The 27,005-nt window shown below is 40.2% G+C and overlaps 2 protein-coding genes and 1 long non-coding RNA gene across 4 annotated transcripts in view; 1 reads left to right on the forward strand and 2 right to left on the reverse strand.

Moving 5' to 3' along the window:
* The window catches only part of FANCC (FA complementation group C), a 127,721-nt gene that overhangs the window by 58,641 nt on the left and 42,075 nt on the right, over positions 1 to 27,005 (forward strand). Inside the window, exons 5-8 of the mRNA XM_034773790.1 lie at positions 16,067 to 16,189; positions 17,019 to 17,083; positions 20,755 to 20,919; positions 22,032 to 22,188. Of these exons, the coding sequence (XP_034629681.1) occupies positions 16,067 to 16,189; positions 17,019 to 17,083; positions 20,755 to 20,919; positions 22,032 to 22,188 (510 nt within the window). The remainder of the gene's footprint in view (positions 1 to 16,066; positions 16,190 to 17,018; positions 17,084 to 20,754; positions 20,920 to 22,031; positions 22,189 to 27,005) is intronic.
* The window catches only part of LOC117878989, a 32,973-nt gene continuing 16,861 nt past the window's right edge, over positions 10,894 to 27,005 (reverse strand). Inside the window, exons 2-5 of one of the 2 annotated variants that reach the window (XR_004646160.1) lie at positions 21,282 to 21,503; positions 20,848 to 20,897; positions 17,854 to 18,100; positions 10,894 to 14,105 (exon numbers count right to left, since the gene is read on the reverse strand). This is a non-coding gene — a long non-coding RNA (uncharacterized LOC117878989). Of the gene's footprint in view, positions 14,106 to 17,853; positions 18,101 to 20,847; positions 20,898 to 21,281; positions 22,054 to 27,005 lie in introns of those variants that run through there. The other variant, XR_004646159.1, reaches the window with a different exon arrangement.
* On the reverse strand, positions 19,458 to 20,094 carry LOC117878988 (histone H3.3-like). Its single transcript, XM_034773793.1, has one exon. It carries the CDS (start codon positions 20,083 to 20,085, stop codon positions 19,642 to 19,644), a length of 444 nt encoding a protein of 147 aa, XP_034629684.1. The 5' UTR covers positions 20,086 to 20,094; the 3' UTR covers positions 19,458 to 19,641.

Genomic DNA, 27,005 nt, shown 5'->3' on the forward strand with positions numbered 1-27,005 from the left:
AGGCCTCAACTGGAGTATTGTGTCCAGTTCTGGGCACCACATTTCAGGAAGGATGTGGACAAATTGGAGAGAGTCCAGAGATGAGCAACAAAAATGATTAAAGTTCTAGAAAACATGACCTATGAGAGAAGATGGAACAAATTGGGTTTGTTTAGTCTGGAAAAGAGAAAACTGAGAGGGGACATGATAACAGTTTTCAAGTACATGAAAGGTTGTTACAAGGAGGAGGGAGAAAAATTGTTTTTCTTAATCTCTGATGATAGGACAAGAAGCAATGGACTTAAATTGCAGCAAGTGAAGTGTAGGTTGGACATTAGGAAAAACTTCCTAACTGTCAGGGTAGTTAAGCACTGGAATAAATTGCCTAAGGAGATTGTGGAATCTCCATCATTGGAGATTTTAAGGAGAGCATTAGACAAACCCCTGTCAGGAATGGTCTAGATAATAGACCTGCCATGAGTGGACTAGATGATATCTTAAGGTCCCTTCCAGTCCTATGATTCTATAATGACAGGAGAAAAGGTAATATAGTATATAAGTTGTTTTGAAAAAAATGTCTTTACTTTTTGATTGGATAATTAATGGTTAAAAGTGAGACACGATCTTTAAATCTTGATCAAAACAGAAAACAAAAGACTTATGCACACATATTTAAGATCAGACATCACTAATAGCGACTTGATGGCTTAGTGGATTCTTAGTGTGATACAGAGCCCTTCAACTTTCAAATCGCTTGTTAAAATCCAGCTTAAAGGTCAGATTTTTGAAGGTGGTAAAGTAATTCTGAGAGAGTAATGGCTATAAAGCTCTCTCTTACTCCCTTGTGCCATTGGCTCACATCACAGGTAGCAACAGGGCCGGCACCAGCATTTTTGCCGCCCCAAGTGGTGAAAAAAAACCCCAAAAAACGCAACCAGCAGCTCTACCGCCGCTGCTTCATTCTTCGGCAGCAATTCGGCGGCAGGTCCTTCCCTCCAAGAAGGACTGAGGGACCCGTCGCCGAATTGCTATCGAAGAGCCGGACGTGCCACCCCTTTCCGTTGGCCGCCCCAAGCACCTGCTTGCTGCGCTGGTGCCTGGAGCCGGCCCTGGGTAGCAACATAGTAGGGTGAGACTGGCCCTATACAGTTGTTATGTCCCTCCTAGAGGTGGGTGAGAGGGTGTTGAACTTTGACTCCATATCCTCCAACTTGCCCCGTGCAGTAGCTGCACCAGTATGTTCAGGGTTGTATGCTGCAGTAAGTATAGACCTGATGCAGTTTACTCCCTCCCCAGACAATGGGGAGACAGGGAAGGAACCTCTCTTGCTGCTTCAGAGGCAGTGACATGTACCTTATTCTTTGGAGTCTGAGGCTATGTCTACACTAGCTCTTTTGTCAGTAAAACTTTTTTTGATCAGGGATGTGAAAAAACAGACCCCTGACCGACATAAGTTTCACTAACAGAAGCGCCGGTGTGTACAGCACAGCGACATAGCTAACACAGCTCATTGGGAATGGTTTAATTGTGCTGATCGGAGAGCTCTCTCCCATTGGCATAGAGCGACTAGAAAGGAGACCTTACAGTGGCACAGCTGCAGCGGTACAGCTGTGCCACTGTATGGTCTCTAGTGTAGATATAGCATGATTTAGTACTAAATTGAGTTATTAACATATGGAGACTCTTTAATGGTATATGTGAAACAAGTTGGTGGTCTCAGTAACCAGTTCCTGGTGGGTGAGTGTCCACGTCATTAAACATTTGTCACAATTGATACTAATTGGAAACATGGTTGGGAGTCTCTGTAAAGAGGCCAGAAAAAATTAAATAGGCAGGAGATTGACCTATACTCTAATCCCTAGAGGTGGTCCCTCAGGGTGGAAGCATTTATACAAGGCAGTATAAGGAACATGCTGCTATCTGTGATGTGCCTGTTCTGTGCATAAAAGACTTTATCTAGGGCTGTCAATATTGTTCATTTTAGGAGCGCTAAATCCATTTAAAAGGAAAACTAAGAAAGAAGATCTGACATTTTCCTGATCATAGTTGAACTTTGCAGACATGAAATTTATTAATATAGACATTTTAGCCTGACTGAGTTATGTATTTCAACAGAGACGCTGTATATTATACTATGAAGGGGTTTTCCACTACAATTTAATTTTCTACCTGCCTCATACTGCTACACTTAAATCTTTGGGAAAACTGTTATTAAATAGTATATGGTTTAAGTTTTAGGTTTGTATATGATTTGTATTAATACTGTAATTCACAGTGGGAACTGGGATTATTTTGCTCTATAATTTTCTTTTGAAAAATAAATATTTGTATATGTAATTGTGATCACAAGACTATATTTAGCCCATATCTAGCACACATCAGCAGAAAAATCCATCAGAGCTAGAGTATGTCACCAAAATGTATTGGTAAAATAGAACAGATAAGAACAAGTAAGAGCATATGAAACCAGGGGTTTTCAAACTGCATTGCACCGCGACCTCCTTCTGACAACAAAGATTACTACACAACGCCAGGAGTGGGGACCAAAGCCTGAGCCTGCCCATGACCCGCCGCCCTGGATGGGGGATGGGGGGGAGGGGCAGAGCTGAACCCCGAGTCCCACTGCCCCAGGCAGGGGGGCTAAAGCCGAAGCCTAAGGGCTTCAGTCCCGGGTGGGGGGGTTTGTAACCTGAGCCCCGCCACCCAGGGCTGAAGCCAAAGCCTGAGCCCCACCGCCCAGGGGGCTTGGGCTTTGGCTTTGGCCCCGGGCCCCAGCCAGTCTAACACCAGCTCTGGTGACCCCATTAAAATGGGGTCATGACCCACAGTTTGAGAACTGCTGTGTGAAACCATCTATATAATTAGTAGTTATAGCAAGGACATTAATACTGTTGAAGGAAAGGTTGAATAAATATAAACCTTACATTTTTGGAGCTTAGTAATTCAACCCTTTAAAATTGCAAGTGGCTGAAATGTGGGCTGCCTATTTGTGTGCATGGGTGGTAGTTGTTTAAGTAGTAAAATATCTCTTAATTTACTTTTTAGTTATAGAAATGCATAATTTGGTCCTCTTTTGAGATGCTATTCGCCAAGCTCTGGATCAAAATAACGTAATGTTAAAAAAACAATCAACCCCACTCTCAGCCCCATACCCTTCAATCCTCTTTGGTATTTTGAACTGTTTTGTGCACTCTTTGGTGTACAGTGTATTACCGTATACTTGTAAAGAACTATGCAGGATGTTTAATGTGGAATTCTGTGTTAGAGGACTTTCTGTGCTGTGGTGCACAGGCAGGCATGATTGGGCCATGTTAGGTAATCGAAGACATACTTTTTTTTTCTTTCACCCTTTTTCTGTGTTTGGGTGTCATTTTTAGTTTGTAGATTTGTTGTTGTTAAATAAGATCTGTATATTAGTATCAAAGTAAAGAAGTTTAAATTAGCACATAACCGGCTCATATTTTGTCTGGTCTACTTTACCTACACTATAAAGTTCTATAGGCGTCAGCATCTTGTAGATTAAAAAATGAGGTCCATATGTTTTCATAGATAGAGTCTCTCTACTGTTGACTGGAGACAGATTGAAATGATGAAAGAAGAGATTCTGGAATAGACTGTTAAATTAAAGAGCAACAACGCACCTGGACAGAGATGTTGTCAAGAGTTTTGATGGAATTTAAGAGTGAAGTGGCAGAGTTGCTAATCAAAATATGTAATCTTTAAAAATGGCTGAGAAAATCATTGAAGACATTAAGAGGCTTGCATATGAGGCAAGATTGAAAAGATTGTGTCTGGTTTAGTTTAGCAAGGAAACTGAACTTATAACAGGGGATATGAGGGGTTGTTTTACACAACATGTAATTAACTTTTGGAGCTCATTGCCACAAAATATCACTCAGACCATAAGTTTAGGAGATTTTTTTAAAAGGATTACTCTGGGTAAAGCGTCCTTATATTGAGATGGGTTCCCCAATTCTAAAGGAGGAAGTCTCAGTCCCATCAAGTTGTTGCCTGGCCCTCTCTAATGCTGCTGTGAATCAGGTTCTCAGGCTGCTCCCTAGCCCTCTCCAGACAGCTGAGAATTAGCATGTTACTAGGAGATCTTATTATTTACAATAGGAATTTATTCTAATTTGTATTCTGTAACTTTCAAAATATGTATTGTAAATGGATTTTATTAGATATCATTATGAACTTATTTGAAAAAGACATGGAGCTCTGTGTTTTTTCAGACAGGTAACCGTGCTAAAATAATACTTCACATAAATGCTTCCTTGTGTTATGGATCAAAATAAACAGTCGGTATGTATCTTCAGGTTCAAATCTAAAACTAAGGATTCTACTTTCCTGGGAGACCACTTGAGCTTGAACAGCAAGTGTCACAATTTGCTAGAAGCTGATATTTTTCAAAGCAGTTTAGTTGTGCCAGGTGGCTCTAGTAAAGAATAATGATTTGTTACTGACAAACAGGGAAAAAGCAGTTTGCATGTAAAGAAATACTGTTGGTTTTAGGTATTTTTGTTTAACTGAATACATTTTGTGAGCCTGTAGTCACTGAGCCATTGCTTCATATGAGTTTTGTGCTTTTTACTAAATAGTTCCATGAATATTTTTTCCCCTTTTCAACTTTCCTAGCAATTTGATACTCATGAAGTCCAAAGATAAATGAATCAGTTCTGTGTTGTATCTTATAACCGTCACTTTTAAAACACTGAACTGTAAATCTGAATAAGGCTAATGAAACATAGTTCTGAAGAAAAAAATGTTTTGACTAAATGCCTTGTTCAGTGTTATGTCTTGGCTTCGGACACAGTACTCTCTTGCACTGTGTGCATTTAGTATTAATGTAATTAGAATGTTCCTGTTTAAATGGGAAACAACAGAGAAAGTGAGATTAAAAATACTTCAACTGAATGCCAAACTGATCATTTGATGTTCTGTAAGGATTTTAACTGTTTAGGAACAGTCTGCCGGTCAGCAGCACAAAGGGATGGTACTGTGCTAAATGTCATTTGAAAGAACTATTATTTGTCATTTTCAAGAAATAATTGAATTCATAACTCTGAATTGTGATCCCTGATTTGTTCGGTTTGTCTAAATTTGGAAGTTTCCATCCTGGTTTTTCCTATCATTTTTAATGAATTAAAAGATTTCTTCTATAGATTGTCAGCTTGTATCTTGGTTTTTAAAACTTGGGGAAAAAAGGACATTCTAAATCTTTAGGTTATTTAAGTGAAAAACTAAAGTTTTATTGTTGATTCTGCTAAAGCTATTACATTTCCTTTTGTAAGTTAGTGTAAATGTGTGTTTTATTTCACTAACAGAAGTCTCACCTTTTTAACACAAAGAGTTACACAAGATTTTCTTGGTGGGTGTTTTTTAAAGATGGAGTGGAAGAAAAGATTTGAAACTGCTTTTCCTGTTTGAGGCCAAGTGTAGACTTCAAGGCTTGCCAGTCCCACAATTCTATAGTTTATTTCTTACCATTTTCAAGGGTTTTGTTAGTGACTTGCAGATGGAACTTCAGGCTTTGGAACTCATCCATTGAAAAGTTGTGTGGTCTTAGCCACAGTAGTAATACAGCATGTTTTTCCTATACTAGTTTCACAGAAGTTAACTGAGCTGGAATTGGTCAAAGAATAACAATGAGCTTTTCCCCTCATTTTTTCCCCTTTTTTACTGTATATCATTTGAAAGTTGGGATCAGGTTAATTTTGGATTTAAAAAATTCTATTAAATATTTTGCTTCCATTTAAGAAAGAGAGGTAAAATGCAAATCTAATCTTTTTTAGTAAGTTGTACATATCAGGAGTATGAATGTAGTCCATAACTGTGCATTAATTTCTAAAGTAACCATTATCACTGTTTTTACATAATGTATTATGATTGCTTGAAGCAAAACTAAGAGGACTGTGGGGTTTAATATGCACTTTGGACCCAGTTTAGCAAAGCACTTAAGCACATACTTAACTTTAAGCATGTGAGTACTTCCACAGTAAACATTGGCTAAGGATAAGCCCATTTATATGCTTAAAATTAAGCATGTGATGAAGTGCCAGAGTGCACAGCACTTTGCAGGACCAAGCCCTTTGTGCTTGGTGGAAATGCATAAACACAACCAATTAAGTTAGTTTTTCTGTTAGTGAGTAGCTGAGGTTTGTACACAACTTTCCACGTATTATTAGGAAAACAAATGCCATAGATTGATATATAAATGAATTTAGTGAAAGAATAATATAGTTCCTGGAATTACTCTGATCACAAAATTATCTTAATCCATTTTAGCAAATCTCTATTTATCCATATTCTGTATTTTAGCCATTTGGATCTCTGAGTTGCTTACATTCTCGAAAGCCAAGTGTTTGATTTGTGTAGGACTGTTTAGCAGAATAATTTATTTACAATCAACTTGCCTTACATGCATATCATTGGAAATTTGGACATGGCCAGGTTTCAGGTTGCTATTCCAAGTAAATGAGAAGAAAAGTAGGAAACTTTAATAAATTCGCAGTGCATATTTGGGGCCAGCAATTTTATTTGATGCACTGGATATAGAATTTTAGATAATACAAGCCATCCTGTTAATGTGAAGAATGTGCATACACAAAGGGGATGAAACAAAAACATTTCTTGTGAAAACATTTCTAGAAAGAACAACACCCACGAATGCCAGGACCCTATTACACTGATCAAGCAAATCACTGAACCATGTGCTGCTGACCTTGCTTTACTAGGACCACTCACATGCTTAAATTTAAGCACATGCATCAATGATTTGTTGGACCAGAATCTATGGCAGGGGTTCTCAAACTGGGAGTCAGGACCCCTTGAGGGGTCGTGAGGTTATTACATTGGGGCTCATGATTTGTCAGCCTCCACTCCAAACCCTGCTTTACCTCTAGGATTTATAATGGTGTTAAATATATTTAAAAGTGTTTTTAATTTATATGGGGGGTCGCACTCAGAGACTTGCTATGTGAAAGAGGTCACCAGTACAAAATTTTGAGAACCACTGATCTATGGATTGTTACTGCAAAGGACTTGAGTCAAGATGAAACTGGAGTTCAGTTTGAAACGTTAGATTTACATTTCATGTTCACTGGTCAATCAGTGAAGTACAAGTGCACATAGTACAAAATTTTGTGTATCTAAAATATTAAATCTGTAAATTCCACTTTGTTTAAAACATAATTTGTTCAAAGTTTTAAAGCAGAAATTGTAGCTCAGTTATGTGTTTCTGTGATAGCAAGCAGTTAAAGAAATTCCTTACAGACAGTTTAAAACACATACATTCAAAGTAAACCCATGTATTTTTGGGAAGTTCTGTGGCCTGTGTTATACAGGAGGTCAGACTAGATGATCATAGTGGTCTCTTCAGGGCATTGAATCTGTGTAGCGATAACTCAACTCTCAACATGGGTATATACTGATACAATTCTACATAGGTAATTTAAACACTGGGATCTGATCAAATGCTAGAAATACAAAATTGTACAGAGCAAAACTGTATTCTGAAAAACTCCATTATGTTTAAATGTGCACATTGTTGTTCAATTCAACTTTATTTTCCTCTCCCTTTCAGTTTTGGTTTGTGGAAAACCAATTTTATATTTTTTCCTGGAACTAATGAGTGAGCAAGCAAGAGGCCTCGTAAACAAAATTAAAAACTGGAGATTTTGTTATGATTGGATCAGAGTGTGGAAATTCTGTGAATTGTGTTATGTCAGCATCCTACTAACGGAATAGACTACATAAACTGTGTGTGTTGAGACATTCCATGAATGAGCAGGCTTCCGTCTCATTTACAGACTTAACCACTGCAGTTCTTGAGACTTCTGAATGTTTATTTCACTGTTTAAAAAAAACAAAAATTCTAAGAATACCAGACCAGTTTGCATTTTGTTGTTGATCATTTCATTTAGATGGCATGGGACATATCAAACTTTTTTAAACCTGCAAGCAAGATTTTTTTTAAAGGAAAAACAGCAGAAAAGTATCTGTAGTAATTTCTTTTGGATTAACGTGTTGAAAGGGAAAAGGAACGGGAGTAAATTAATTTAAATACATCAGAAAATTGTGCATTTAATTTCCCTTCTAAGTAAATTTGTACAATTAATTAGGAAATGGCCTGGGATCCAGTTCTACTTCTGACACTGCCTTGCTGAATGTAACATGATGGCATGCCTCTTAAGGGCTAGATACCTGGGCCAGCCAACCCTGATTACTTAGGAGACACACCTCAACTGGGATCACCTCATTCCTCTATAAAGGGTAGAAGGAAGTTGTGCGGGGGGGTTGGTTGGGGGAATGCTCAGAGAACGAAAGAGAGAAGAAGCTGCAGGAAGGGAGAGTCTCTTGGAGTGGCCCTGAGAAAGGGAGACTTCAGCTGAAAAGCCGGGGAGCTGTGGCTGGGGAGAAAGCCTTGAGGTCTTTCTGGGGAGAAGGCCAGGCCTTGTGTCTTCTGTAGGCGCTCAGCAAGAAAAAAGAGACAGCTCTCAGGGAGAAGGGGCTATTCCCAGCTTAAGGTTGATGTGGAAGACTTTTGTGTTTTATTTGTGAACTTCATTTGAATAATCAGATCTGAAGGAGGGCTGTTGACATTGGAGTCATGAAAGGCTGAGTTCAATTTATTTAAGAAGCCCCTTGAAAGAAGAAACAAGCAAAAAAGGCCACCTACAGAGCAACCTGAGGCCAGCAGGGGCTGCCAGGAAAGGCGCCACTCTTTGCTACTGATAAAATTTGAGCATATCACTTAAACTGAGTTTGTCTTCCTTTTTATAAAATGTGGGGTAGGTAATGTATTGACCTTCACTAAATAATATTTGCAAATTATTGCAAATTATTATTAAGGCAAGGGTAAGAATAGAATTTTAGATCTCCTATCTTTTTGCCTTACTCTTAAACAACTAGACCACCTGTCCTTTGGGGGGGACTATTATTATTTCCTCTTCCTCCCTCTTTTTTTTCAAAATTCAGAAATGTGAATTTTTGTCTGAAAATAGCAAGATTTTGCGAGATTTTATGTGTGTGTGTGTGTTTGGTTTTTTTAGTTTTCCAGTGCTTCCCTCTGTGTAAAGTTCAGCTAACACAAAATTTTGTGGTTGCCAACATTTCAGGAGTGGGAAATCATGCATAACAAATTAATACATTTTTTTACATAGACATCCATAAAAAAATGTCACCTATTTCGCCTGGTTTACTTAATACAATTGAAGAGGTCTGATTCAATCCAGAGGATGAAAATGATACATATATACACTACTTAGTACCTCCCCAAATGTGATGATGCTGGCCCTTGAGTGTCTGGGGGTACACAAGTGCAAATCCAACAATATGTCACTGGTCACACATGTGCTCCTTAATTGTCAGCTAACCTCCATGAATGATATTTTAAAAACTTCATCTCCAAAAACAAAGGCACCTACTTAGAGCTGGCCAAAAGTTAGGTTTTCCAGTTTGTGAGAATTTTTTTAAAATTTCGTATTGTTCTAATGTGGAACTGAGTCCATGTGGCAGGATTGTCCCAGAGGCATGGACCCTGGAAACCTGGAGATCCCAGCCCCACAGCAATCTGCCACAGACTCTAAAAGCCTTTTGTGAGAAATGTTGTGTTTGATGAAACATCGTTTTCTGACTAAATTGTTTCATATGAATGTTTCTTCTGACCAGCTCTAAACCTGCTGTCACTGTGACATCCACGGTTGCTACAATAAGCAGAATAGTGACAACCATAAAATCCTAGTTGGCTACACATTTGTTAAACTAATCCCAAAGGCTCTCTTCCACCTGCTTTCCAAAATGTGCTATCCCAATTAAGTTTAAAGGTTGCTTTTAGAGACTTTAGGGACCATAAGCATTTTTAAAGTCATTGTGCTGAGGATTTTACAGAAAGAAATCAGTGTTTATTCTGGTTTCTTAATTCCCCCCCTCCCTCCAAGTTACCTTTGATGCTATTTTTAAAACCCAGTGAAGGTTCTACATAAATACAGAGTTACTGGTGTCAAATGCTTACTGGAGCTTACTACCTGGCCATATAATGAAAAAATAAGTGTTTTTTTTTTTAATGGTCATATTTGGCTTAGAAGGAATTACACCTTGAATTCAACTCATTTTACTGGACTTAAGCAGGATAATATTTACTGTAACAAAGGGAAGAAAAAAAGCAGTGTAAAAACTGGATAGATACATGGGTATTGAAGTATGGTATATTTGCATGTAATGCTAAAAGATTGAATGAACACTTCTCCTTCACTGCTGAAACCTGTAGAAGCTAATAGATGAATTGCTGTCTGCGCAATAATGAGCAGCCTGTCTGAACTAAGGGCCAAATTGTGCCCTGGCATGTAGGTTCCAGGCTTCCACGGAAGCATGCATTCTAGGGAGGAATTTGGCTCTTGGGAAATATGGTGTAACCCATAAATTCCTGTGTCAAGGCTGATTCCCCACTCAGGCACTTTGAGTGCAGACGGTGGGGGGCCGCAAGGATTTTAAAAATTAATATTTGCCACTTCAGGCTTGTATTAAATTCCCAAGGTTACAGCTTTTCTCTGACCTTGGCTTGGTAAATGCTGCCACCACCCAAATGCAAATCCCTTTTTGGATCCCAGGAAGGCACACTTGGAAATTCCTTCCTGTGGGATACCCTCAAGCCCTCTCCCCCACTCCAGGGAAGAGCTGAGAAAGAAAACAAAGGATATTAGCTGTTGCCACCAGCTAATTTAACAACATATGCACAAACCTCTTAGGACACCAAAAATCCAATCCTGTTCTTAAAAAAGATAAATTTTATTAAAAACAAAAAGAAAGAAAATACATCTGGAACTTAGGCTTTTGCTAGATTTTAAAAGAGCAATTCCAAAAATTAAGCACCCAAAATAGCTTTCTTGGGGGTTCAGCTTAAAGGTTACAAGCAAACAAAAGCATCTGGGGTTAGCACAAAGGAGTCCACAAGCCTTACAGAAAATAAAAGAAATAACCCTAATTGCATCTTTCTAGACCTATCCTAATCTATTTACATAGTTCTAGGTATAATCTGATGATTTCCATACCTGGCAAAAAGCTTTTTACAGCATAGTCATAGCCCTGACTTTGCTCTGTTCCCCTCTCTCTGGAGAACAACACAGAACGCAAAGGGAAAGCTTTTTCCCCAATTTTAAAAAATTCTAGTCTTCCCATTGGCTCTTTTGGTCAGGTGCCTACTCCCTTTTCTTTACCCAGGGGACTTTTTAACCCTTTACAAGTAAAGCAAGTAGTTACCAAGAGGGATTTTATAGCTAACTGGCTGGCTGGGTGTCCATAAAAGGGAGCTACCCCTCTCCCCTCTTCATTTATCACACACACCCCCAAATCACAGACGGTGCTGGCTAGCCTGGTTCAGGTTGGGTCCACACCAGCCGGGATTTCTTCCTGGAGGTTTAGGAAACAGAGTTAATAAGATACATGCACCTTTAATGTTACTAATAATTACATGAAGAACTAAACAGTACTTTTTACATTTCAAGGACTACAATGACTTAGAATGCAGGGACATTTTTACCCAGCTAATTTGGGGAAACCTTCCCAGGAGTGTGCATCAGCACTTTGTTAGAGGCTCTTGAAATGTATTGTATTTCAAAATCAAACTCTTGAAGAGCTTAACTCCACCAAAGAAGTTTTTTCTTAGTTTCTTTGACTGAGTGAAGCCACTTCAGTGCAGTGTGGTCAGTCTGCAGGTGAAAATACCATCCCCAAATGTATGGGCGTAGCTTCTCTAGAGCATACACAATGGTGTAACATTCTTTTTCTGAGACTGACCAGTGGCTTTCCTTCTCAGAAAGTTTTTTGCTGAGGAACACGACAGGATGGAATTGTTGATCTGGTCCTTCCTGCGTTAAAACTGCTCCTACACCGCGCTTGGACACATCTGTGGTTACAACGAACAATTGGTCGAAGTCCGGGGCCCTTAGTACGGGGTCAGACGTAAGGGCCGCCTTAAACTGGTTAAAGGCTTTCTGACACTTCTCAGTCCACTGAACTGCATTTGGCTGTTTTTTCCTGGTTAGGTCTGTCAGTGGGGTGGCAATTAGGCTGTAGTGTGGTAAAAATCATCGGTAATGCCCACCCAAGCCCAAGAAGGATTGGACCTGCTTCTTAGACTTAGGGACAGGCCAATTTTGGATAGCATTTACCTTAGACTGTAGGGGGTTGATAGTACCTTGACCCACCTGATGTCCAAGGTACGTACGTTACCCTGTTTAGGCCTATTTGACACTTTTTGGCCTTAACGGTTAATCCTGCCTCCCTTATGCGCTGGAAGACAGCTTGGAGGTGTTCCAGGTGTTTTACCCATGAATCTGAGAATATAGCCACATTGTCAAGGTAGGTGACTGCAAATTCCCCAAATCCAGCCAGAACGTTATCTACCAGTCTCTGGAAGGTGGCGGGTGCATTTCGCAGTCCAAAAGGGAGCACATTAAATTCATACAACCCTACATGGGTGATGAAGGCTGACCTTTCCTTGGCTGGGTCATCTACCAGCACTTGCCAGTACCCCTTAGCTACCCACCTCCCCCTGTATAGCAGATTGGGACATGTCTTAATGACTTTTCAAAGGAACAACAAAAAATAGATGATTTAACAGAATTAAATTTTTTTTTTAACTAAAGATGGAGTAGAACTGTACTCAATAATCTGGTGATATTTTGGGGTAGTCTTTTAAGACAGGGATGATGATACTGATCTCCTTGGTAAAGCTCTTTGAGATGTACTAATGAAAAGGTCTATACAAGTGTTAGGTATTACAATATTGATTTTGTATGGTGGGGATGAGGAAGAGGCTATAAACTAGGCTCTGCTCAACAATACAGACTGTTAAGCTTCCTTTGACATCAATCCAATACAAAGATAACCAATCATTGGATTTGGAAATATTCTTGCTCATCAATGCTACCCCTTGTGGATTAGGGAAAAATCTTAGATTGTAAACTCCTTGGAGCAGTGACCTTGTCTACCTCTCTTTTAAAAGCAACTAGCACAACAGGGCTCTAATCTGAATTGTGGCCACTGGCTATTGCCATAACATAAATATTTAATAATAAACCATTGTTCAATTCAGGTGCAACACAGTTGAATTGAATACACTGGATGGTAGAGGAGCAGAAATAGGCCATTGTCCAGTGAGTACTGCAGTAACCTTATGCAATAGCTCTGAGATTTCCTTCTCTTGCTCTCCTTCCCCTCTCTGGGCAGACAGAGTATGTCTCTACTCCAGCAGTCCGTCCCGTGGCAAGAACCAGGGGCATCTCTGTTCTGAGCCCAGTAGGAAAAAGCATACTCGCTTAGGATCTTCTTTTTCCAGAGCCAATTACAATGTTCCTCAGACTCCCTGCTTTTTCTCTTCATTGTATGCTTTAACCTGATATTAAGCCCATCATTCACTATTTGAGGAACTTCACAGGGACCTACCAAAGCCAGCCAATTAGAGAACAGGGATGGTAAATGCAATGTAATGCATGTTAGATGGAACAATTTAAACTAGTAATACATGTTGATTGAACTTAACTATAAACTCTGAGGAAAAGGACCTGAGTGTCATTGTGGACGGTTCATAATGCATGACAAGCGCAAAGCAAATAATGTTAGAGTATGTTAAGAAAGGGGTAAAGAACCATACTAGAAATACTATACTGCTATATAAACCAATTTAATGCTCTCACTTTGAATACTCTGTTCACTTTTGTTCACCCCATCTTGAAAAAAGTATAATAGAAATAGGTCTAGAGCGGGAAACAAAAGTTAGAAGAGATGTAGAAAAAATTCTGTCCGAGAAGAGATTTTTGTAGATTCAAGGCCTTGTTGTAGTGCTTGACTCTGCAAAACAATCCCAGAAAAGTTAAGAAGGCTTCAGCTCATCTACAGGGCCTCCTAGTTTGTATGTAATGATGGCAGAAATTCTGTGAAGGTAATGGTACACAGCACCCATTGTGTTAGTGACACACTGGTTCCTCTGGCTCCATGCTTGGACAGGGAGTCTTCAGTTTTGCCATCTCCCTGAATCTTTCAACTTGCATTCAGACCAGCAATCAATCCCTTTGTCTCCTTGCAGCTGCTGAATCCTCCCAGTTTCCAGGTGCCGTCCATCTGAAAATCTGATAGCATTCTAAGAGTTAATTTAAACACAAATAGCAATTACCAGAATAATTAGTCATTTAATTATGGGGAAAATTAGAGGGAAAATGTGAAGGTGAATAGATTAAAGTTTCTATTTTGATTATATTTGGAAGCTTGCACACCATGAAAGTTCCCTTTTTAATGCTGATTTTTCCTGCTTTCAAATTAAAAAAAAAAGTATATTAATTGCTTAATTGCTCTTATAAACTGCTGTATACAAACAACTGTGACAACATTTTCCTTTCATTTTCAGTTTTTAGAACAGTTGCCACTAGATGGCAGTACAACAGCTATTTTTTTGCTGAAAGTTATAAAATAAATCTTTTAAAAATACTAGAATTCAGGCATAACCATAAATCTTCAGCAGTGTAAAATAATCCTGTAGAAAAGAATACAAAATTATACAAGAGTTTGGGATGCACATCTCTTGATATTTCATAATTGTTTTTAGACTTTATTGTATTTCTATTGCTTGTTTATTATCTCTTATATACAGTACATCGAACTGGGCATATTTTTAATTCCAGGACCAGTGAACCAGTTAATTAAAGACATCCAACAAAGCATATATAAATATTTGGATTGGAGTTCTGAAAGCAGTAATTAACAAACTGCTTCATTCTTTTTAGTTGAGAATTTTAAATGAGGTTCTCTGTTCAAAAAATAAATAAAGTAGATCAAAGACTCCCAGTACCATTGAGGTCATAGGACTTGGGTCTCAATTTGCCTTCCAAATACATATTTTGAAGAAGTGTCTTCTTCAAGTGCCTTCTTATTCAGTGTCTGCTAATCCTGATTCGCTCAGTCACAATAACCTAGCTTTCATACACATTTCCATATGATTAATCATGTTGAATTTGTATGTTGTTTAGGTAGCTATAACATGTAAGGTCCTGATTCAACATGCACCTGAAATGAACCATTGAGGAGGAATATGGCAACTGTCTAGTAGTATATTCCATTAGAATATAACAGTTGACAATTGGAAATTCAGAAAACTATATTCAACTGAAATGCTGTAATTTTTTTGATAAGTAGAATACTAATGTAGTTGTGATAGGATGAACAGCCCTGCTCTTATGAAAAGTGCTGAGGGATGTTCAAGTGGGTGATACCTTGGTTTGTAAAAAAGCCAGCATATCTTGCAGCATAGTGCCTTACTAACATGCTGGGGTGTTGGTTTGGTACTAACTCAGAAGGAAGAGTGCCACCTACAGAATCATCAATGGCACTTCCTGCAGTCATTGTTCTGTGCTTTTGTAAAAATTAATTCGATTTCAACTTACAGCAAATATATTTGTATTTTTTTATATCATGTTTTCTAATGGTTTTGAAATTTGGTGTAAAGCATTTAGTAGTGAAAGTATTAACAAGAAGTAAATGTCAACATTAAACCATAAATGCTGCCATTAACTCCCTAGTGAGGTAGCTAAAATAAAATAGGGCCAGATCCTCAAATACATCCAAAATACTTTAAGCATAATTGAGGGATTGGTGTGAAACTCTAGTGTAAAATTCCCTTTGCCACCATACTGACTCTGATGTTGCTCTGTGCACTTCTTTCCTTGTGCACAATGTTAGAGAGGTCTGAGGGATACTTGAAGTTACACCAGCCTGGAAAGACATCCAGGGGCCTAAAAGCTAGCTCAGAATCCGTGTAGTATGGAACCATCTAGCTACACTAGCACTAACAAGAGCATGTGACGTCTGAATTCTTGTTTTCCCTGTCAGACACTGCAGCATCACCCCTACTCTAGAATGCTCTTCACCCCAGCAACTCTCACTTGACTTTTGTGACCCAAGTATACTGGTGGTGTGGTTCAAAGTAGCCACAATCCATCTGAGGATCTGGCCCACAATCTAGGTATAACATCAACGATATCAGACTCTAAAACGTGTTTTATTCTGTTGTTTCTTCCTCGTTACTGATTTCATCAAGAGTTTGCTGTGCCATCTCCTTTCTTCTTCTTCTGAATGGGGAGCTAACGAAGTTGGTACTGGTACCTTTATTTCTGCTCTTGGCTACACGTCTGCAGATTACTATTCTAAACTGGTTAAAAATGTGAGTAATTTGTGTAATGGAGATTTTATTAGTAATAAATCACCAGTCTGTAAGAATGTATATGAAAATGTCATTGCTATAAGAAACATGAACTGAATGACTGTTATCTTTTTGTACCTTGGTTACTCTTACAGCCTTTTAAGGAAGAAAGATAAAATGGGAGACGACAAGAGACAAAAAAGGGAGGCTTATATCAAAGTGTATGGGTTTTTAAAAAAAATAAAAAATCCTTGTTGTTCATGTATCACTGAAATGAATATTAGCTAAGACATATTTTGTAACATGAAATTTAATAAATAAGGAAAATATTTTATGTGGCATATGTTTGCCAGAAAGTAACTTTTTGAATTATATTTTCTTTTTGACTGTGCACACTGTATTTACAATGCTAGTTGAACCCTATATTTTGGGAAAATGAGTGATTTTTCATTTACCCTGTAAAATCATGGGGATGATATTTCATAAAATGAAGATTTACTACTTATTTTGGAATTTTTACTCATTGTAATGCTTTTTTAAAAGTTACTTTTCTCTTAACTCTTGGGATGCAGATCTCTAATATTTCACTTATTTGCTAATTGTGTAATGGGAATGATGTATGATGGGTGTTTAACAATTTTAGTACCTGTAATTGTCTTGAACACTGGATGGGGGAAAAAAGGGAGGGGGGAAGTCTACAGAGAAGGCTACTTACCACAATTGAAATGTGTCTCACACCAAAAAATACAACTAATGTCATCCTATTTGCAGTGTGTGTGTGTGTATCTCTCTCTCTCTCACGTATATATATAATGTATGTGTTTTTAATGTAATTGATTTTGTTTAACAGATAGTCTTATCATTAGTGACAGAACTCAAAGGAAATCAGTTCAATGGACTTAACGTTCAAGGGAGGTAGGTATTATCTAAACTTCATTTCAGTAAGTCTTAGTATGGATCATTGAAGTTCAGTGAGGTCCTTTTTCAAAATTTTTGAAACAAGCATTTAGACTTAAAAATATATTTAGAATCATGGTAATATTTAGAATTACCATATAGTTTCGGTAATGGACAAGTCTGTTAAGTGAAATGTCACAGAAAACCTTTTACTTACCAGATAATCACAGCCTTGGGGTATAGGATAGCATGTCTGCAGTGCTGTTACATGCCCCTCTTAACCAATTATGTATTTCCATTCCTTGTTCATCATATCAGTGAACAGTGCAGGTATTATTGTATGCTTATTATGTAATGTCAGAAGGGCAGATGTCACCACTAGTGCACGGTTAGCAAGAGTCCAAATTTGTAGTCCTTACTCATGCTCAGAAGTCCTGACTCACACAGTAGTTCCATTGAGATTATTACCCATGAGAGTAACTACTACTCAACACAAGTAGAACCACTGTTTAAATACATGGAATAGGGTGATAGAGGTGCTGTTTAAGGTGACTGAGCAGCAGTCTTTCTTTGGTAAAAAGAACAATTATATTTGCTTAGTTCTTGCTTTCCTCACCACTTCGAATGTATACCTGGTACTGTGGGCTTTTTGAAATGAAGACCATAACCTTTTTAAACACATTTAAAAAAACTATTTTCAGAATACACCCACAGAGCCTTTGATTACATCTGAATCAAAGTATATGTCAGCAAAAATGAAAGCAAAAATAAAACAGAGGGATACATACCAGATGTAGTCAATTGATGTGTGGTTGTTACTTGAAAAGGCTGTGTGAAAATGGCTCCATTTTACTCAGAGGTGCATACTGTGTATATTCTGTTAAAGGTGCTCACTTCAGGAACAAAATAGATTTTTACTACTTGTGCTAATACTACAGGGCTTATACAGCGGTGGGAGAGAGAGCAGGGTTATATTCCTTCTTGTGCATTGTCAGCAGAATAGTTAAGGATCTGATTGTCCAGTCCTAGAGAAACCTGCAATAGGAGACCAGGAGACAGGAGGGGAGTTGGTCATCTGCACAGAAACCCTGAGTCTTTGCATTAGTTCTGGGGCAACCTACCTGCAACCTTGGCTTTCCTGCAAAGAGCTAGACTACCATTGACTCCCTTATCTGATTCTGACTCATGTATCTCTCACTCTCAAACACATACACCTCTCTCTCTCTCTCTCTCTCACACACACACACACTTCTCTCTCATGCACGCACGCATACACACACACACACACACACACACACTAAGGTTTGGGGAGGGATGTCCAAGGGTATGTCTACACTGCAGTTAAACTCACGTGGCTGGCCTGTGCCAGCTAATTCAGGCTCGTGGGGCTCTGGTTTAGGGGTTGTTTAATTGAGGTGTAGATGTTCAGGATCTGGGACCCTTCCACCTCACAGGATCCTAGAGCCCAGGCTTCAGCCTGATCCTGAATGTCTACACTTATTTCCATATTCATTTTTAAGCTGGAGATATTAAATCAGAAATTTAGGAAACTTTGAAAATATATCACGTAGCATTTCTCCACTGTAGAAATCAGAAGGACTCTCCATGTCAACAAATCACAATACGTTCAGTTTTTATTGCTGAGCAGGAGCACTGTAAATAACTAGTTTTCATGAATCTCCTCCTCAATTAGTCTGTTAGAAATTATATTGATTTTATCCATCATTGCCCCGTTTCCAGGAATCTTCTGAAGGATCTCTCTCATCAAAAAAAAAAAAAGGGTCACATTTGCAAAATATAACTTGTTAAATTTTACCTCTGAAGTTCATATGCATGGGTACCAACAAGTAATTTTGTACATAAACTTTTGCATATGTAATTCCTTATTTTGGCTGCACAGTTAGCACCCTCATGCATATGTGAAGAAGTCAATCTTTTTAAAATTTGGCTTTAAATATTAAATTATCCGCCACCTTAGTACTATTTAGGTTGCACCATCATTAATCTTTTCCAAAAGTGCAATCTTATTAGGCAGGGTCAATTGCTATGCAATGCTATGCTATACTATACTACGCATCCCTTCAGTTGTAGATCTTTAAGACAAATCCTCATTTTTATGCCTGAGCACTTGAAGGTAGCAGGATTTATACTATGGTGTGTACTGGAGTAATTCCTGCTGGAATGAGAAAAGCCAAGGAAACCATAGAGATCAAAGCCAGCTTGGTTGTCTCCTGTGAGAACCTGAGATACCGATGTGGGAGCTGTGAAACTGTAATCTTCCTCAAAAAGAAGAACAGGAGTACTTGTGGCACCTTAGAGACTAACAAATTTATTAGAGCATAAAAAAGTTTACAAAAACAAAACAAAAAAATCCAAGTCTTGTAAATTTCTAAATTTTTTTTTTCTTGTACATTATGAACAAACGGATTCAACTCTCTTGATCGCTTACATCTTACTAAGATAGGTTTATAACATCTCCCCGTGTCCTAGCCACTACAAACAGGAGTAGAAAAAAAACAAACAAACCTAGAGTCTACTCTAATACACTGTGTGAGCGGATATCAGCCGCCAACGAGTTAAGCCCGCTCGCCGCGGATATGACGTGCCAGCTGGATGTCTTTTGGCATAATGGTGACTCTTTTGGCGTGGATTGCACACAAGTTGGTGTCTTCAAAGAGACCCACGAGATAAGCCTCACTGGCTTCCTGCAGGGCTCCGATAGCAGCACTCTGGAACCGCAGATCTGTCTTGAAGTCCTGAGCGATTTCACGGACCAGACGCTGGAACGGGAGTTTGCGAATCAGCAGCTCAGTGGATTTCTGGTACCGCCGGATCTCTCGAAGGGCCACGGTGCCAGGCCTGTAACGATGAGGTTTCTTCACTCCCCCAGTAGAGGGCGCACTTTTCCTGGCTGCTTTGGTGGTCAGTTGCTTCCGGAGGGCTTTCCCACCAGTGGGAGTTGAAGACTCCAACTTGTGTGCAATCCACGCCAAAAGAGTCACCATTATGCCAAAAGACATCCAGCTGGCACGTCGTATCCGCGGCGAGCGGGCTTAACTCGTTGGCGGCTGATATCCGCTCACACAGTGTATTAGAGTAGACTCTAGGTTTTTTTTTTTTTTCCTACTCCTGTTTGTAGTGGCTAGGACACGGGGAGATGTTATAAACCTATCTTAGTAAGATGTAAGCGATCAAGAGAGTTGAATCCGTTTGTTCATAATGTACAAGCAAAAAAAAAAAAAATTTAGAAATTTACAAGACTTGGATTTTTTTGTTTTGTTTTTGTAAACTTTTTTATGCTCTAATAAATTTGTTAGTCTCTAAGGTGCCACAAGTACTCCTGTTCTTCTTTTTGCGGATACAGACTAACACGGCTGCTACTCTGAAACCTGTAATCTTCCTCTGAGGGACTGCTTTGCTCTTTATCAAACCGGGAAAGGGAAACTATTAATTGCTAGCAGGGCATACATAGTTATTGAACACTGCCAACACTTTAGAATTGTTTGAGGTCCCTACTGCAGTGCCATAGTCCTCAGTGCCAACATACAGAAATTCTGATTGTTTTAAGAGTCTCCATTTGAGAATACTTCAGCATTTGCTACAATAAATAAATGTTCTCTTAACTTTAGTAATTAAGACTTTTGAGTGTTTTCTTTTTCTAAAATAAGAAACTTTTTTCATTTCTCCAGAGTTTCAGATAATCATGTAAATGTAGTGTCCCTTTTCTGCGTCCCTCTTATCACTTTGCCTGATGTAACTCCTCTACTGGAAGCGCTCCTTACCTATCATGGAGGTGGATCGCAAGAGGTTCTCAGCTCAGAGTTTTTAGAAGCTGTGAATGAGACATTTTTAAAGTAAGTAACATAGAATATACAGATTACCAAAGAGAATATTAACTGTGTTCAGTTGGAATTACTATTTGGTGAACTTGCATACTGGATGCATTGAATATCTACTGTATTGTAACAAAATATTTTCTTTTTACCTGAATAGCAGACCTGAAGTTGAAGGAAAACAAGGATTCTAGATTTCTGATGTGCTATTTCAGTTTTACTTTCCCTATGACATATGTTAGACAGCATCACTGTAATTGTTTTTGGATTTTGCCTTTCATTGAGATTTTTGTACCTCTTTGCCATAAATATACTAGATCTTTCCTAACTTCTGCTATTAGAGATCCAGAGTTAATGTTGTGTCCTTGCATACTAAAACATACCGGTTATATTCTTGTCTTTGTGTTGCCTGACAGTTCTTATATTTCTATTGAGAACTTGGTTCTCCACGTTTTCAAGTCTTGTATCTCCCAGCAGATTATTTTTAACTAGGCACTTGAATACAATTAACGATATGTAGATTTGCTTATACCTCTGCCATCAAGGTTGTCCAGTGTTTGGATGAGATTAGCTCATAGATGAAGAGCAGGTGATTGAAGCTGAACCTAAGCAAGACAGAGGTGATGGTGAACAGAGAAAAAGCACTATGGGAAGTTTGTAGCCACAATGCTTCCTTTGGTTGAAGGTACATGCCCATAATTGCTCAATTCAATCCATAGTCTAGGAATGCTTTTGAATTTAATGAAGAGGCTAAGCTCTCACATAGCAGTGGCCATGAGTAGCTTTCTGTCATCTCTGGTTAGCAAGGAGACTCCATCCCATCCCATCTTGGCAGATAATGATTTGGTTTCAATTATACAGGCATTTGTCACCTTCCAGTTGGAATATAGCAATGATGAGTACACTTGGACATGAAGCTATCAGCCCTTAGGAAACTCCAACTCTACAGCACTGTGGGCTACTGCAAGCATATCAGACCTGTCCTCTGCTCTTTATGCTAGCTTTACTTTCTTCTAAAATTGTATAAGTATGTATATGTGGATTGATAATTTTGCATTGATATGCAATTCTTTTAAATATTTATTCACTTCATGGTTCAGTTTGTAAAAAACAATATTTTCCCATTAACTCAGGAAGAAGATTGCCCTCTCTGAATCAGCTATCCTAAGCTTGTGGCTTCGTCATCTGCCTAGCCTTGAAAAAGCAACACTGCATCTTTTTGGAAGGTTGATTTCCACTCAAACAAGTTCACTGGAAGAGGTAGCGTGTATCATAAGAGAGTCATTACTGGTATGTACCACAATTAATACATTACATATGTTATGCTGAAGGATCGCCAAATACTTCTCTCATGTGCAGCATCACTGAAATCCAGCAACCTCTATGGGGGAGAGTAGCTGTCAGCTGGTGTGTAGCTTAATAACAGTAGTGGAAAGAGGAGAAATTTTTGTGCAGAACACCATGGCAAATCCCTACTCTAATAAAATATGTTAAAATTAAAACCTCACAGAACATGATGTCTTGGCATCAAAAGCTTCATCCATAGACCGTCAGGAGATAAACAGAAATGGGGCCTGATTGTCAGAAGTGCTGAGCGCTATAATCATTTTAGATTTTTTTTTTTAGAAATATTCTATTATATAGTGCACCAATTCCATCCAATGTATTTAGAAATTGATAATGATTTGGGACCTGGTCACTTGACATGATTAAAGGCTTCCACTAACAAAGAAATAGTAACAGAACCCATTTATGAAAGCAGTACATTTCAGGATGTATAGGTATGTCATATGCACATATCTTGCATTATGAAAGTGAACCTGAGGCATGGACACTTTGAAATGTGGCATATATGATACTATAATCACACACCTGGAGGTGTGCTCTCATGTGTCTTTTAACATTTTAAAATTCTTTTCGCTTCTTAGAGTATTTTTACATGTCCATTCCACTGTAGGTGTGTGTGTATCCACGTGCACAGTTGTCGATCCTTTTCCCTCAGTGGTGCCCGTTGGGGCAGCTTGAGCATGCTCTACCCTTGCGCGCCAATGCGTGCAGGTACAAAAGGGGCTCCGCTGCCCCCGACCCCCCTCAGTTGCTTCTTACTTCCAGTGGCGGTTGTTGGAGTGCTTTCAGTTTGCTATAGCAAGTTCTTCCCTCGCTTCTTGTATATAGCTGTTTTTTTCTTAGAAGTTAGTAGTTAGGTTAGGTAAAGTCTAATATAGATAAGTGTTAGTATTAAGTTTCAGTTTTTAAGTTTTTTTTAACCAATTCAAATTTCAGTACTGGGTCTAGCATCAGAGCCATGCCTCGCTTTCTGGTGTTTAAGTCCTGCCTGTCATGTAGTATGCTGATGCTGGTCATTGACCGACACTGCAGCTGTCTAAAATGCTTCGGGGAGTCCCACATTACTGACAAGTGTCACATCTGTAAGAGGTTCAAGCCTAGCTCTAAGAAGGATAGAGCAGCCAGGTTCAAGTGTCTCCTAATGGCCCACCATCAGAGCCATTGCTTTTGAAATTTTGGTATGGAGCGCTCCATCAAAGATGTCTACAGCACCTCACTCTCTATCTCTGGTGCCAGAAAAGAGAGACAGGCCCTCGAGAGACTTAGTATCCTGTTTGGCAAGATCGTCTGTACTGAAGTCAGCCAGAGGCAAGGACTCTGGGAAAGATTCTGAAGAGTGCTCCCTAGAGGACTCCTCATCTAAGATTGTCAACCCTAGAACCTGTGACATGTCTGTCGAGGCCAACCCCTGAAGTACCCATAGAAAGACATCAAGGTCAGGAATCAAGACCAGCACTGATGATACCAGAGGTTTATGCAGCTGTGAGAGAACTGCTTAACCTCTTGGTGTCTCCGGTGGTGCAGGAAGGTTTCCAACCAGTACCAGTGACTATGGTTCCTAGTCCGGCTCTTCAGGAGCATGCAGTACCATTACCTTCTATGCTTTTGGTACCTCAGAAGCTAGTGCAATCAAGAGGCAAGCCAGTGATGATATCCCCATACTGCCATCCCTGAGCTTTGAAACACTGCAGGGGTTAGTTCTGGAGGTAAAAGCAAATCCTCTCACCACAGTTCGCAGCTGCCTCAGATTCCTGGGGCACATGGCAGTTGCAAGGCTGGCTGGCTTCAGTGTATGTCCTAAGTAGCTCAAGTACTGGTGTTAGTTTTGTCATCTCTGGACTGGTGAATACACTCACTGAAAGTTTGTGTGAAGATCTGTGAAAGAGTATGGGCCCCACATGGATGAGGAAGGGACCAGAGAGGCCCTGGTTGTTGGGCTAGCCCCACCTATCCAGTCCTGTCAATCATGCCTGATTAGGAAGAGGGCTTTAAAAGGGAAGAAACTGCAGTAAGCTGGGGGGAAAGGAGCAAGATTACCCTAAGCTAGGGTTACCATATCTGAACTTTTAAAAAAGAGGACACTCGAGGGGGTGGTAGCCCCGCCCCCTAGCCACTCCCTCCCACTTCCCGCCCCCTGACAGGCCCCCCAGAACTCCCGACCCATCTAACCCCCCCTGCTCCCCGTCGCTGACTGTCTCAACCCCTCTCCACACCCCTGCCCCTGACAGCCCCCCCCAAACTCCCGATCCATCCACCTCCCCCGTTCCCTGTCCCCTGACTGCCCCCCTTCTCCAACTCCCCAGCCCCCTTACCGTACCGCTCGGCTTAGAGCAGGTGTCTGGCTCCGCACCCCAAGGAGCGCACCGCCCCGCCAAGCGGCGTGCTGAGGCTGTGGAGGAGGGGGAAAGCAGGGGAAGGGCTCTGGCCGGCGCTGCCAGCCCCGCCGCCGCGTTCCCTCACAGGTGCACAGACCGGGCGGTGTGCTAAGGCTGCAGGGGATGGGGGGAGCCGGGAAGGGGCTTTGGCTGCCGAGGCCCCAATGTGCGAGGTGCTCGGCCGCCCTGTCAGCCGCTTTTCGCTCTTTAATTAGCCGACCAGGGGGAAATCCCATACATTTTTAGATTTTTAGAAATTCCCCCCGGACAGCTATTTAAAGAGCGAAAAGCCGGACATGTCCGGGGAAATCCGGACGTATGGTAGCCCTAGACTACAGCACCAGACTGCAGGAGCAACGCCTGATGTTGCAAAGGGAACTCCTAGGCAGGAGACCTTCATCCTGACCCTGAGGAAAGTACAGCAGACCCCCTGTGGTAAGACACACAGGCTGTGACCCAGACTGAGCGATTTCCACAAACCCATTATCTTGGGACTGGATTGTTGGCAGCACTATAGCCACCCTTCCCCACCTCTGCTTTCTGGAACCTCAGGGAGTCTCCCTGAAAGCGTGGGGAGTTTGTGACTTCCATATTGATCCCCCAGCCAGAGAGACTTAAGGAGCCCACAAAGGACAGAACCCCCCTTGGGAATAGTAGGGAAGTGGGGCTGGTGTTGTTACCACCCAGTGTAGATAACTGGGTGTGGTCAGGTTCTCCCACCCCCTGAGGGAGGGAGGAACCACCAAAGACTCTGTTACAGGGTTCTCTTCATTCCCCTACAACCAATGCTCACTTTAATCACAGATGCATCATCCCTGGTTGTGGGGCACATACAGGGTCCCTGTAGACTCAAGGTCTGTGGTCTTCCCAAGAACTGAAGACTCTCATAAATGTGAGAGAGTTGTGAGCGGTCCATCTAGTCTGTTCAGCCCTCCTTTTGCATATCAAGGGGGAAAAAATCTGCTAGTGTTAACAGACAGCACAGCAACTATATTTTAGGTAAACATGCAGGGAGGGATGCATTTGACACAGCTGTGCCAGATGATGATTGACCTGTGGGACTTTTGCATAGCCAGTTTGGTTCACTTCAGAGCTCCTTACCTTCCAGGAATGCAGAATTCATTGGCAGATCAGCTGAGCAGGTTCTTCCCTGATCACCATCAGTGTTTGCTGTCTCTGGACATGGCCAGATTCATGTACCAGCTGTGGAAGACTCCCCTGGTGGACCTCTTTGCAAAAAAGGCCAATAGAAAATGCCATCCTGTTTACAGTCCAGGTTTGTTGACAGACACATTCCTGCTATCCTGGAAGAATTCCTTTCTATATGCCTTACCTCCGATTCCATTACTGCCCAGAGTCTTGTCCAAGACCAGGCTCACCTCATACTTATAGCACCAGCATTGCCTCAGCAACACTGGTATTCAACCTTGTCAGTCAGACCTCCATTATCTCTCCCGTTGAATCTATGTATGATTTCCCAGAGCCATCGGTATCTGCTGAACCCCAACCTGCAAGCCCTCCATTTGACAGAGCGGATGCTTCATGGTTAACACCATTGGAAAGGGATTGCTCTAAGAACATACAGAAAGTACTTCTGAATAGTATAAAGCTTCAAGAAGAGGTACTTATCTGGCTAATCAAATGTTTTTCCATCTGGTCCCGACAAAAAGGTTCCCTCCAAATAAGCTCTTATCATGTATTGAATGGTCTTTTACACCTAAAACATCAAAGTCTAGCTGTTAATTCTATCAGAGTACCTCTGGCAGCTATCTCAGCTTTCCACCGGTTGGTAGATAATAGATCTCTTTTTTTTTTTTTCCCCAACTCTATCACCATCAGATTGCTAAAGGGTTTGGACTGATTACACTTTTAGGTGAAAGATCCTATTCCCCCATAGGGTCTGATTTTGGTGTTGGCAAAATTAATGGGGCCACTTTTGAACCTCTTGCAACTTGCTCCCTTCTCTACCTCTCTATAAATGTGGCCTTTTTCATTGTGATTACCTGTGAAAGTGGGTGAATTGAGAACCCTGGTTCCAGAGCCTCCCTATACGGTTTTCCATAAGGATAATGTTTACCTATACCCTCACCCAAAGTTCCTAACAAAGGTGGCCTCCAGGTTTAACATTAACCAGGCAATTTATTTGCTGAATTTCTTTGTGAAACGTCACACTCATAGAGATGAGGAGAAACTTCATTGTTAGATGTTTGAAGAGCTTTAGCTTTCTACCTGGTTCCACAACGCGGTTGTTTGTTGTGGTTGTGGATAGAATGAAAGGACATCCAGTTGCCATTCAGAGGATTTCACCCTGGATTTCTTTGTGCATTTGTTTGTGTTACCAGTTGGCTAATATGATGCCACCAGCTAGAGCAAGGGTGGGCAAAC

This window comes from Trachemys scripta, chromosome 6 (genome assembly GCF_013100865.1).
Source record: "Trachemys scripta elegans isolate TJP31775 chromosome 6, CAS_Tse_1.0, whole genome shotgun sequence".
Lineage (NCBI taxonomy): Eukaryota > Metazoa > Chordata > Testudines > Emydidae > Trachemys > Trachemys scripta.

What these genes read in the sequence shown, in the direction of transcription:
- LOC117878988 (XM_034773793.1), bottom strand. Translation starts at nt 20,085, where the DNA reads ATGTCTTTTGGCATAATGGTGACTCTTTTGGCGTGGATTGCACACAAG.